The sequence below is a fragment of the Mobula hypostoma genome, chromosome 13 (assembly GCF_963921235.1).
Source record: "Mobula hypostoma chromosome 13, sMobHyp1.1, whole genome shotgun sequence".
In the NCBI taxonomy this organism is placed as follows: Eukaryota; Metazoa; Chordata; class Chondrichthyes; order Myliobatiformes; family Myliobatidae; genus Mobula; species Mobula hypostoma.
This window is the reverse complement of record NC_086109.1, coordinates 4,640,527-4,654,472: the sequence shown is the minus strand read 5'-3', so window position 1 is coordinate 4,654,472 and position 13,946 is coordinate 4,640,527. Positions and strand designations below refer to the sequence as shown.

At 39.0% G+C, this 13,946-nt stretch overlaps 1 protein-coding gene across 2 annotated transcripts in view; it reads left to right on the top strand.

Annotated features, from left to right (window-relative positions):
- LOC134355373 (C4b-binding protein alpha chain-like) overlaps window positions 1–13,946 on the top strand; it is a 75,618-nt gene that overhangs the window by 25,880 nt on the left and 35,792 nt on the right. For both annotated transcript variants that reach the window (XM_063065158.1, XM_063065159.1), the window contains exons 9-11: window positions 787–860; window positions 3,258–3,440; window positions 5,509–5,694. In XM_063065158.1, the coding sequence (XP_062921228.1) occupies window positions 787–860; window positions 3,258–3,440; window positions 5,509–5,694 (443 nt within the window). The remainder of the gene's footprint in view (window positions 1–786; window positions 861–3,257; window positions 3,441–5,508; window positions 5,695–13,946) is intronic.

Sequence of the window (13,946 nt, the reverse complement as noted above, 5' to 3'; positions counted from 1 at the left end):
CCCATGTTCCAAAGATGTACGGGTTAGTAGGTTGATTGGACAGATGGCTGTAACTGAGTGGCCAGGGCTGTTCCTAAATAAAATTAATAAATAAATGACATCCCCGGTTTTGCTGCTGTTGAGCACCTCAGTGTGAGTGTCTCCATTTGCACTTTGTGACATTTGTCCAACTTGGCCACTCGGCTCCTGTAAGTGTCATGGATTTGTTACCATTGGGAAGTCGGTTGTCTGATTCAAACAAATTTTACACCTGCTTGTGGATGTTAGTCCCTTCATAGTTAAACTGAATGAGGATCACGAGATTTTGCAGGTGCTGAAATTCCTGAGCAACACACACAAAATGCTGGAGGAACTCAGCAGGTCAGGCAATATCTGAAGGATAAACAGTTGATGTTTTGGGCTGAGACTTTTTATTAGATCTAGTGGAGGGTTTGTATCTGCTCAGATGCTACCTGACCTGCTGAGTTTCTCCAGCATTTTCTGTGTTAACCTGAATTCATTCTGTCACATGGTCTCTTAAAATGTAAATGAAAAGTTAGCATTAAATTCATGCCAATATTTTCCTACATTAGGAGAAATATTGGCACTGATCTTGGATGGCAGTGGTGCAATTCACTCAATTAATGTTTTTCCATCTAACAATGTAACTACACATTTTCCTCTTTACTTTTAAAGTCCTATGCTAATAAATTTCAAATTAATAGAATATAATTGGTAAGTCTCTTCCGATAACTTTGCTTTAATTTTAAGCTTCTGAGATTTTTTAAAATTTTGTCGCCTCTTTAGATATACTCTGGTGGGTAGAGGTTACCGGTTGTGTGAAGTTGATGGATGGGGTGGCCAGGTACCTACATGTGAAGGTGAGCAGAGATTCAGAAACGAGTTTAATATCAGTGGCATAGTCTGCCGAAGGGTTTCAGCCTGAAATGTCAACCGTATTTTTTTCCATGGATGTTGCCTGACCTGCTGAGTGAGTTCCTCCAGTATTTTGTTTTTGTTTGTGTGTGTGTGTGTGTGTGTGTATATATATATATATATATATATATATATATAATATGTATGTATAAATATAATTACATTAAGTAAGTAGTGTAAAATGAAATAAAAGTGAGGTTGTGTACATGGGTTCATTGTCCATTCAGAAATCTAATGGTGGTGGAGGTGATGGGCTGAAACTACAGTATCATACCCTCAGTACTGGTCAACAATCTGAGGCCATTAGCCATCTAGCTGTGACTGATGTTCTTTTACTGGGCGCCTTTATTTCTCGCTTCCTATTCTGTTATTATTCCCCTTCAGAGTACCTCTTGCTCTCCGGTTTAGAAGTATGCGGTGTTCTTTCTAGCCTTTCGTTGCTCTCTGGTGTTTGAGTGGGAATGGGAAGGAGCTTTCTGTAATGGTGCTGGCTGTTCTACAGGACTCAATGTGGACAATGTTGTGTGCGAATGTTGTTTCCCTGGAGGGTGGCAGGTGAAGGAGGGAGGGGATGGGAGAATAGTCATAGTCATACTTTATTGATCCCAAGGGAAATTGGTTTTTGTTATAGTTGCACCATAAATAATTAAATAGTAATAAAATCATAAATAATTACATAGTAATATGTAAATTATGCCAGGAAATAAGTCCAGGACCAGCCTATTGACTCAGGGTGTCTGACCCTCCCAAGGGAGGAGTTGTAAAGTTTGATGGCCACAGGCAAGAATGACTTCCTATGACACTCTGTGTTGCATCTCGGTAGAATGAGTCTCTGGCTGAATGTACTCTTGTGCCCAACCTGTCCATTATGTAGTGGATGGGAGACATTGTCCAAGATGGCATGCAACTCGGACAGCATCCTCTTTTCAGACACCACCGTGAGAGAGTCCAGTTCCATCCCTACAACATCACTGGCCTTACGAATAAGTTTGCTGATTCTATTAGTGTCTGCTACCGTCAGCCTGCTGCCCCAGCGCACAACGGCAAACATGATCGCACTGGCCACCACAGACTCGTAGAACATCCTCAGCATCGTTCGACAGATGTTAAAGGACCTCAGTCTCCTCAGGAAATAGAGACGGCTCTGACCCTTCTTGCAGACAGCCTCAGTGTTCTTTGACCAGTCCAGTTTATTGTCAATACGTATCCCCAGGTATTTGTAATGCTCCACCATGTCCACACTGACCCCCGGGATGGAAACAGGGGTCACCAGTACCTTAGCTCTCCTCAGGTCTACCACCAGCTCCTTAGTCTTTTTCACATTAAGCTGCAGATAATTCTGCTCACACCATGTGACAAAGTTTCCTACCGTAGCCCTGTACTCAGCCTCATCTCCCTTGCTGATGTATCAGACTATGGCAGAGTCATCAGAAAACTTCTGAAGATGACAAAACTCTGTGCAGTAGTTGAAGTCCCAGGTGGAAACGGTGAAGAGAAAGGGAGACAAGACAGTCCCCTGTGGAACCCCAGTGCTGCTGATCACTCTGTCGGACACACAGTGTTGCAAGCACACGTACTGTGATCTGCCAGTCAGGTAATCAAGAATCCATGACACCAGGAAAGCATCCACCTGCATCGCTATCAGCTTCTCCCCCAGCGGAGTAGGGCGGATGGTGTTGAATGCACTGGAGAAGTCAAAAAACATGACCCTCACAGTGAATGCCAAGATTGTGAAAGGTAAATACACTTGGTCATAAGGGTCTGACTGTGTATTGGAGAGGATGAAGACGCCTGTACCTAATTCTGATGAAGGAAATGTAAACTGTTTAATCCTCTCCATGGATGCTGCCTGACCTGCTGACCTCCTCCAGATTTTCTGTGTGTCACTTTAAATTTCCAGTATCAGCAGAATCTCTTCTGTTTGTCACTGACAGAGTACAGACATCTTTGGACTGTGGAAAGAGACTGGAGGTCCTGAAGGAAACCCACTCAGTCACAGGGACAACGTAACAAACTCTTTACTGACAGCGACAGAATTGAATCCCGATTGATGACATTATAACGTATTATATTGACCACTGTGCTGCTGTGTATGTGTCTGTACCCCTGGGGATCAGTTGGTCTAAGTTTACAGTGGGTGCCAAGATTGTGAAGGGTGGATACGTGGTCATGGGGGTTTGAATGTGCATTGGGGAGGATGAGATTTGCCTGTATTCTGAAGCGCTACATTGCAATAGAGTGCTGTTGAACTTTTACTGACTCGATTTGATTTTTAACTATGAAGTTAAAGGTGTGATGTGATGGTCTGCTCTGGGCATTAACTAAAGTGCATCTGTTGCCAGCTGTTAAATGTCCTGACATTCTGACCATTGAGAATGGAAGAATATCAAGCCCTTCTGCAGAGCCATGGGAATATGGAATGGTGGCCACAGTTTCATGCCTTGGTGACTACTCATTGATCGGTGAACGTAAGCTTACCTGTAAAAGTGATGGAAGGTGGAATCATCCCTTTCCAAAGTGCAAAGGTACTGAACGAAAAATGAAACCTGTTTTAATTACCATTTTAAACATATTTAGTGTTTTAGTTTTATATTTTTCCATGCGGTCAGTTCAGCTCCATTGATGGAAATATACACTGATTTTCCAGTGGGCGAAATGAGTCAGTTTTCTAGCACTATGTTCTTCTGGCTTGTTTAAATGGAATCCCATAAAACAACTCTTTCTCTAAGCTACTGTTAAGATTGGAGATCTGTCAGAGCAAAACAGAGAACAGTCTAAACATGAGAGATTGTGCAGATGCTGGAAATCCAGAGTAAGGCACTCAAAATGGTGGAGGAATTCTGAAGGTGATGGCAGCATCTACGGAGAGGAACAAAGAACACTCTGTTTGTTACACTCTGTAGATCTCCAATATTAAAAGTATTTTATTTTTTTTAAAAAACCCACAAAAGCCAGCTACTTGGGTGGCATCTGAGAAATTTTGGTTGATGACTTCATCAGAATGGGAAAAGCTAGAGGTAAGTGGGCTTCAAATGAAAGCATCAGGGTGATGGAGAAGGGCTTTGGTTGGGTAGAATGACTAAAACAATAAAGACAATATACTGCTCTCCACAGGTATCGTTCACTCTGTGATTACTTTGACCATTTATCCCGCCTCACTCTTACTCCTGCCAGCAGCCCAGGTGCTACACCTGCCCAGTCCAGACCCCAAACTTGTTTCCAGCTGAGGCAGCACTTCACTTGTGAATCTATTGAGGTTGCCGACTATATCAGGTGCTCCCGGCGTGGTCTCCTCTGAATTGGTGAGACCTGGCGTAGATTGGGGGACTGCTCTGTCAAGCACCTCTACTCTATCCACAAAAAGCAGAATTTCCTGGTGGCCAACCATTTTAATTCCAATTCCCATTCTGGGATGTCAGTCCGTGGTCGCCACTTCTGGCACAATGAGGCCACTCTCCGGTTGGAGCAACAACACCTCATAGTCTGTTGATGGCATGAACTTTGATTTCTCAAACTTCTGGTAATTTTCTTCAGCTCGACCAGCTGCTCAAATTTTCAGCAATCCAAGTGCACTGTTTTTCTAATGGTATGACAACCAGAACTGGGCATTACTTCAAGTGTGAGGCAACTAGATTTTCCTTTGGTGGTTTGCTGGTCATTACAAGTTGCTTCACTTTCCAGTGTGCCCTTATTATGAAGGGTTTCCCACTCACCTGGAGTCTGATCTGTCTCCCAGGTTGGATGTGTTACTGTTTCATGTAGTTCTGACTAATTTAATATCCACTTCCCCATCAGAAGTATGATCTGCAGTTGCTAGGAATCTGAAATAAAACTGGAAAATGCTTGACACACCCTGTGTATCAGGCATCAGTGGGAAGGATGACAGTTATCAGGGTTATAATGAGTAGAATGGGTATGGAGAGGATGTTTCTAATAATGGGTGAGTATAGGACCAGAGGGCACAGCTATACAATAGAAAGACATCCCTTTAGAACAGAGGTGAGGAGGTTCCTTATGGAGTGGTGAATTTGTGCATTTCTTTGCCACAGACAGCAGTGGAGGCTAATTCACTGAGTATATTTATATCAGAGATTGATGGATTGATTAGTAAGGGTATCACAGGTAATGGGGAGTAGGCAGGAGAATGGAGTTGAGAGAGATAATAAATCAGCCAGGAATGCTGGAGCAGACTCGATCTATTTCTGCCCCTATATCATATGGTCTTATATTAGTGGTGAAAGGTTGTCAGGGCAATGCACTGAGTAGTTTCGGTGAAGATTGAACAGGATAGAAGCAGGTTAGGTTTTCGGGAAAGGGCAGCATGTCCGTGAATGTGGAGAGGTGGCATTTCCTCTCAGCAGCTCTGAGGACTCCCAGTGAGGTCCAGCAGCAGAGCACAAAGTTACAGTGGGCATTCTGATTGAACGGTCTGCATCTGCACGAGATGCTGCTTCGTGATCTGTTTTAGTTCAGCAAAGTGTTTTTGTGCCTTTAAGTGCTTTGAATTTAAAATTAAAACTTTATTCTTACTATTTTATTTGTGTTGTGAATTCATTGGGATACCTAACAGCAAGAAGTTCTTTATTTTACCAGATGTTAAATGTCCGCTTCCGGATTTTCCTGGCAATGTTATTGTGGCATCGCAATACAAATCTACTTATAAATATCAGGATCAAGTCATTTTCCGGTGTAAAGAAGGTTATGAGATGGAAGGCGATGGTCTCAGTGTATGTGGAGAGGACAGCAATTTTTCACCCCCACCACCCAGCTGCACACCACGTGAGTAAACATTTCCAGAAATAGAGGGTAAAACTGGATCTGAATTAAGAGGCAGTATGATTTTTTTTTTAAATGTGTTTTGGTGACTGTTTACCTGCTACTCTTCACTCCAACAAACTTTTAAAAATTCAGCTTCTGAGATTAAAGAATAAAATGGTTATAGGTTATGTTTCAAAATGAGACCTATCATTGCTTTTATGTCACAAAAATGCAGATTGGAAACAAAATACCACAGATGCTGGAAATCCAAAGTGCACATGGCATCTGTGAAGAAAGAAATAGCAAAGTTTTGGGCCTGTAACCAAGGTATAAACAGTAGTATGTCACAGGGATCTAGCCAGAACTTCAGCATTTAGCAGTTCCTAGAGGACTTGGGTTAAGGGGGAAGTTTGACCGATTAGGAGTTTAGGCACTGGAGAGCAGGGAGAATGAGGGGAGATAGAGGTATATAAAACAATCAATAGGTTATAGATTTGGGAACAGCTTCTTTCTAACTGTGAAAAGGCTGCTGAACAGATCCTGACCCGGATCTGGGCCGTACCCTCCAAATATCCAGACCTTCCTCTCGGTTTTTTTGCAACACCTTACTTTCCCTTTTCTATTTTCTGTTTATGGTCTATAATTTAAATTTTTACTATTTACTATCGATTTGTACTCCAGGGAGTGCGAAGCGCAGAATCAAATATTGCAGTGATGATTGTACATTCTAGTATTAATTGTTTGGGGACAATAAAGTAAAGTAAAGATAGGGTAAGTGCAAGCAGGATTTTTCCACTGAAGATTGGGTGAGGTTTTCTACTTTGGGAGAGTGTGCAGAGGAGGTGTACCAGGATACTGTCTGAACTAGAGGGCATCTGCAATAATGAGAAATTGGACAAACGGGTTGTTTTTTTTTCTTGGAGCAGTGGATGTTAATAGAGGTATATAAGATTATGAGAGCAACAGATAGAGTATCTTTTCAGCCGGGATTGAAACGTCTGATACAAGAGGGCATGCATTTAAATTCAAAGGAAGTGATTTCAAAGGAGATGTGAGAGTCAATATTTTTTACACAGACTGTTGGCTGTCTGTGTTGTTGGTAGAGGAAGAAACATGAGGGACTTTTAAGAGATGTTTAGATAGGAACATGAATATGAGGAAAATGGAGAGACATGGACAGATGAGATTGGTTTAATTGCGTTGATGGGACAGTTCTTGTGCTATACTGTTGTCTGTTCTATGGGACCAGAACTGGAGATCGTAGTTTAAGGATGAAAGGTGAAATAGTTCAGGAAAGCGTTTTTCCACTCAGAGGGTGGTGAGGGTTGGTAACGAGCTGCCAGCAGAAGTGGTGGATGTAGGTTTGATTTCAACAGTTAAGAGAAGTTTGGGCAAGTACTTGGATGGGCAGGGTGTAGAGGGCTAAGGTTCAGGTGCGGGTCAGTGGGAATACACAGAAGATTAGTTCACCGTGAACTAAATGGGCTGAAGGGCCTGTTTGTGTCTGTGACCCTGACGCTATACTGTGTGTGGTTCAAATGAGGGAAGTAAAGGAATGATTGCACCATGTTGTACCATGTTGGAGTTTGCAAATTTCCTCCCCTGTCACTCTTGCAGGTTTACATGCACATACCCCAGTTCCTTTGCAAGATGGAAGTGAAAGTACTGTAGACAAATTGTCAGCTAGAAGTAGAGTGGGCACGCAGACATGAGCAACTGGACGGTCTACTCTTTTTCCTACTTGTAGTTTCCCGCTGTAAAAAGCTATCGATAAGTGAGTAGGCAAAGATCTGATCCATGGAATGAGTCAAGTTTTTTTTATGTTTACTTTCAAATAGAATACGATTCAGTTGAATTTGGGGGATGAAATGAAAGTTTTGTATTTCTCTTCTGATGTGTCCATTAACTCTGAAATTCTTAAATATTTCTGGTGTAATAAGGAAATAACAAGTGGGATAGAGAGAGGAGAACCGGTGGATGTTGTGTACTTGGATGTTCAGCAGGCCTTTGACAAGGGTCCACACATGAGGCTGCTGGTAAGAGCCCAAGGTGTCACAGGAAAGATGCCAGACTGGATCGAGCATTGGCTGACTGGCGAGAGGCAAAGAATGGGAATGAAGTGTGCTCTTTCTGATGGGCGCAAGTGACTGGTGGTGCTCCACGGGGTCACTTCTCTTTTTGTCTTTGGATGACAGAATTGATGGCTCTGAGGCCAAGCCAAGTTTATGTATAATATGAAGATGGGTGGAAGGACAGGTAATACTGAGGAAGCCGGAGGCTGCAGAAGGACTTGGGCAGATCAGGAGAATGGCAAAGAAGTGGCAGATGGAATAAAGTGTTAGGAAGTATACGGTCATGCACTTTGGCAGAAAAACAAAAGTGAAGACTCTTTTCTAAGCAAGCAGAGAATTCAAAAATCTGGGTTGCAAAGGTAATGGAATTGAATTGATTTTATTTCTTCCGAGACTTCCGGTAGCGCTCATGGAGTGAAGTCGCGTTCTTGACTCGCTCCATTACCTCTGAGTTTTTTCTCTCTATGGTCAGCTATACTTTAATTAACTATTAAGGCATCAATTTTTACAATACTTTGAATTAAACTGAATTCTCTGACAATTGGATGATACTGAGATCGGCTATGTCTAAGAACGGGAAAGACGGCAAGGATGGTAAACCTCCGGTTAAACCGAAAGCTACGGATCTCCCTCCGACTGAATCACCGGTGACTTTGGAAGCTATATCGGAGTTAATTCAGAGGGAAATTTCAACCTCTGTTAGGGAGATGATTCGTACAGAAATTATGGGCTTTGTTAAAGACCTGATTCATATGGAAATCTCAACTAAGTTCCAGAAAATTGCCGATTTAATTGATAAGATGCAAACATGTATTGCGGAACATCAGTCGGCTATATCTGGTCTTCAAAAATCCGCGCAACAAAGTGAGCTTAAGATGGGGAAAGTCGAAGAAACAATTAACGTAATGAAGAAGAAACTTGACTTTTTGACTTTTAAAAACTCTGACTTGGAATCTAGAATGCGACGGCAGAATTTACGAATGATTGGCGTCAGGGAAGCCGTGGAAGCTAACAACCCTATGAAATATTTCTCCCAACTTTTAAAAGATGCATTCCCTACTGTATTTCCTGACCAACCACCGCTACTGGATCGTGTTCACAGAATCCCATCATACTCGTCTAGGTCAGATAGACCTAGGCATGTTATCTTACGTTTTCATTACTTTCAAGATAAGGAGAGACTGTTTCGATTCGCTCGATCTAAAGGTTTCATTGATTTTTCGGATCTTAAGTTCCGATTCGTGGAAGATTTCAGTAAACCAATCTGGGACCAACGGGTCCGTTACAGATCCGTGATGTCGGAATTCTATAAGATGGATTTAAGACCAGCGCTGCTGTACCCTGCACGTCTAAGGATTCGCATGTTAGATGGAGCTCTTCGTTTTTTTGATTCTCCATCGGATGCCCAGAGTTATCTGGATCAACTTTCATCTTCAACATCTTAATTGCCTTTTTTTAATTTTCTCCGTTGATCGGAGGCTGTGAATTGGTTGGTTTTAACTTTTCTGTGCCCTATTTGGGCAGAAAAGTTTACTTTCGATTTCTTAATATGGCTGCTAAACTTTCTTTTTAACTGCGTCATTTCTTTCTTTTCCCAGGGGATTCTGGGTGGTTACTTCCCTTTTGTCATCTTACGTATTTCCTGTGCGGCCTTAAATTTTGTAGTTTTTTTTAAATTTTATTCTGTTTTGCTTTTTATAATCATTTTATGTTAATAATCCTATTTTTTTTGTTGCTGTGTCTATTCATGAGTTTGAGGTTTATTGTGGTTTTTTTTAATATATACTTTCCGGCTTTTGTTCTGTTCTGTGTGTATTTTAATTGAGCTAACTTTTTTTTACTTATTTTTTTACTGTTTTACAATTAGCTGATCCTTTTCATATTTATACCTTTTTTTTAGGGAGCGTATACCGGAAGTCATGGGGGTAGTTTTAGCGCTTGCTTCTTTCTGGCGGGTCTGCTTTAGATTTCGCCTTGGGGTCCTGGGGTGGGGGGCGGTGGGAGGGGCTTCACGTTTTAGTTTGTTTCTCTTTGGGCTATATACATTATTGAAGTATTGGTTACGTCCTTTTCCCCGGTATCTTTTGTATGTTCTGTTTCCTCTCCGGGTCTGTGGGTCGCGCCTATTGTCAATCCTCCTTGTTATGGGTTGACTTTAGGATTTATGGAGTCTATTATTAATTTTGTCTCCTGGAATACTAATGGTCTTAATCATCCTATTAAAAGGAAAAAAGTTTTTAAAGTGTTCCGGAGACTTAAAGCACAAATTTTATTTTTACAAGAGACCCATGTACGGAGGGGGGACAGACTACGTTTTTTCAAATTTTGGAAGGGACAACAATTTCATTCGAACTCCAATGCTAAGATTCGAGGCGTCTCTATTTTTATAGACTCCTCAGTTACTTTTATACAACAGGATATTATCTCTGATCCGAATGGTAGATTTTTATTGGTTAGTGAATATGGATTGTCCGGAATTTTATAAATCATTGTTTGATCAGTTTCCGAATTTGAACGAGTTTTCATTGATTTGGGGCGGAGATCTTAATACCTGTTTATCTCCAGCTTTGGACCGTTCGGCTCCTTTACGGACTTTACCTAATAAATCTGCAAATTTGATTAATTTTTTCCTTTCTGATTCTGGGTCGACGGACATTTGGCGTTTTCTGCATCCTCAGGAAAAAGATTTTTCCTTCTTTTCACATGTTCATCATTCCTATTCAAGAATTGATTATTTTTTCATTGATTCTCGTCTCATTTCTTCAGTGATTAAATGTGATTATGATTCTATAACCATTTCGGATCATGCTCCACTTAAGCTTTCTATTAAAATTATGGCCAATATACCAAACAATAGACAATGGCGTTTTAATTCGCTGTTGCTTCAGGACTCGGACTTTGTTAATTTTATGAATGAACAGATTGAGCTTTTTTTTACAATTAACCATACAGAAGATATTTCGGTTAACACTCTTTGGGACACTTTTAAAGCCTATATTCGGGGTCAGATTATTTCGTATTCCGTTGCTTTGAGGAAGAAACAGAAGCAGGAGGAGATGGTAATTGTGGACAAGATTAAAGAAATTGATAAGAAATATGTTATGGCTCCTTCTGAGGAGCTATACAAACAAAGAACTGAACTTCAAATGGAACACAGTTTACTACTCTCGTCCTCGATTGTAAACCAATTAAAGAAAACAAGAAGTGATTTTTATGTTCACAGTGATAAAATTGGCAAGCTGCTGGCTAATCAATTGAAATCTAATTATGTTAAATCTCAAATCAATCAGATTTATAACCAAAATGATCGATTGATATTGGATCATGTGGGGATTAATCAAACCTTTTGTGATTTTTATTCTTCTTTATACCAATCAGAGTCTCCTCGAGATTCTAAATATATGAATGATTTTTTAGATAAGTTAGACTTCCCTCTGATTTCACAGGATATGTCTTCTTTATTAGATACTTCCATTACAATGGATGAGATTAAGAATGTTATTTTTTCTATGAATCTGGGGAAAGCTCCTGGCCCCGATGGGTTTACCGTTGAATTTTATAAATGTTTTGCTTCTTTATTGATTCCTTGGCTCTATAAGGTTTTTGAGGCTTCTTTGAAACTTGGTAAACTTCCGGAATCTTTTAATAGAGCATCAATTTCTTTAATACTAAAGAAGGATAAAGACCCTGCTCAATGTGCATCTTATAGACCAATATCTTTATTAAATGTTGATTCTAAAGTTTTTTCTAAGTTATTAGCAAATAGACTAGAAAAAGTACTTCCTTCTATTATTTCGGAAGACCAAACGGGTTTTATTAAAGGTCGTTACTCTTTTTATAATATTCGTACATTGTTAAATATCGTTTATACTCCCTCACAAAATGTTCCTGAGTGTGTTATTTCTTTAGATGCCGAGAAAGCTTTTGATAGAGTAGAATGGCCTTATTTATTTAAGGTGCTTGAAATGTTTAATTTTAGCTTGAAATTTATATCCTGGATTAAACTGTTATATTACTCCCCTGTAGCCTCGGTTCGTACTAACTCCTTAAACTCACCTTTTTTTCCTCTCTTTCGTGGTACTCGACAAGGCTGTCCTCTTAGTCCCCTATTATTTGATATTGCATTAGAACCTCTTGCAATTGCTATTCGAGAATCTTTAAATATTACTGGGATAACTCGGGGATTAAAGTCCCATAAATTATCACTCTATGCTGATGATTTACTTTTATATATTTCTAATCCTGAGAGATCCATTCCTGCTGTTTTAGAGTTATTAGCACAATTTGGTCTTTTCTCAGGTTATAAATTAAATCTTAGTAAGAGTGAACTTTTTCCGATTAATAAACATCTTCCCTTATATTATAAATTTCCATTTAAATTGATTAATAATTACTTTTCATATCTTGGGATTAAAATTACTTGTAAACATAAAGATTTATTTAAGACTAACTTTTTACCATTAATAGACCATATTACTCAACTTTCATCTAAATGGTTTCCCTTATATTTAACTTTGATTGGTCGTATTAATGCAGTTAAGATGTTTTTTTTGCCAAAATTTTTATATGTGTTTCAGGCATTACCAATTTTCGTTCCTAAATCTTTTTTTGATAAAGTTGACTCTAAAATTTCTTCATTTATTTGGCAGAACAAGAATCCGAGACTGGGTAAAATACATTTACAGAAAGCTAAGAGAGATGGAGGTTTAGCATTACCTAACTTTAGATTTTATTATTGGGCTATTAATATTCGACATATGAAATTTTGGTTACTTGATCGGGACATACTATTTATTCCTAAATGGGTAGCATTGGAATTACAATCTGTTCAGGGTTATACACTTGGTTCTATTTTAGGTTCCTCTCTTCCTTTTGATTCGAAACGTCTTAAGCAGGTCTCTAACCCGATAGTTAAATATGCTTTGCGCATTTGGTTTCAATTCAGAAAATTTTTTGATCTTAATCAATTCGGGTTAGCGATTCCTATTTTAGGTAACATATTTTTTCCTCCCTCTTTTACGGATCGCGCTTTTCAAACTTGGAAGACTAAGGGTATTTTACGGTTTTTGGATTTATTTTTAGATGGTTCCCTTATGTCTTTTGAACAATTATCTAACAAATATAACTTATCAAGAATACATTTTTTTAGATATTTACAAGTTAGAAATTTCCTAAGTACTATACTTACTTCCTTTCCAATGCTTCCTCCTATATATATTTTAGATTCGATAATTAACCTTAATCCATGTCAGAAAGGTGCATCGGCTATGATTTATAATATTATTATGAAACTTAGGAAAGCTCCATTTGATAAGATTAGGGTAGATTGGGAACAGGAATTGGGGCTTACCATTTCTGTGGATGATTGGGGGCAGATTTTACAATTAGTTAATACTTCCTCTATTTGTGCTAAACATTCCCTAATTCAATTTAAAGTGGTTCATAGAGCACATATGTCCAAAGATAAGTTAGCGCGTTTTTACTCGCATATTAATCCTTTCTGTGATAGATGTTCGGGGCAGATAGCCTCTTTAACTCATATGTTTTGGTCTTGCCCTACTTTGGAAACTTTTTGGAGAGATATTTTCAATATTATTTCTAAGGTATTAAATACAGATATCTCTCCTCACCCTATTACTGCTATCTTTGGACTACCTAAAATTTCTAGTAATCTTTCCCCTTCAGCCCGTAGAATGATTGCATTTCTTACTTTAATGGCGAAAAGATGTATTTTACAACATTGGAAAGAGCTTAATGCTCCAACTACCTTTTTTTGGTTTTCTCAGACGATTTTATGTTTGAATCTGGAGAAAATTAGAAGTAATCTTTATGATTCTTCATTTAAATTTGAACAGATTTGGGGACCTTTTATTCGATATTTTCATTTAATGTAATATTTACCCTTCTTGTTTTCTCTTCACTGTTTTAATGGAGGTCGGGATTGAGGACGTGATTTTAAGTTTAACTCTGTTTGGTTTCAAGTTAGCCCATTGCTTTGCTTTGCTTTTAGTTAGTTGCACGGTGGGTTTTTTTTTGGGGTTTTTTTTTTCTTTTTTTCCATTGATATATATAAAATCTAGTATACTATTATGTTATCTTGGTTTCTTATGCTTAAATTACATTGTTTGTAGTATTTTCTTTTTGGTATTGTTATCTTTTGGAATTTTATTATACTTTAACATTGTATTAATGTTTATATGG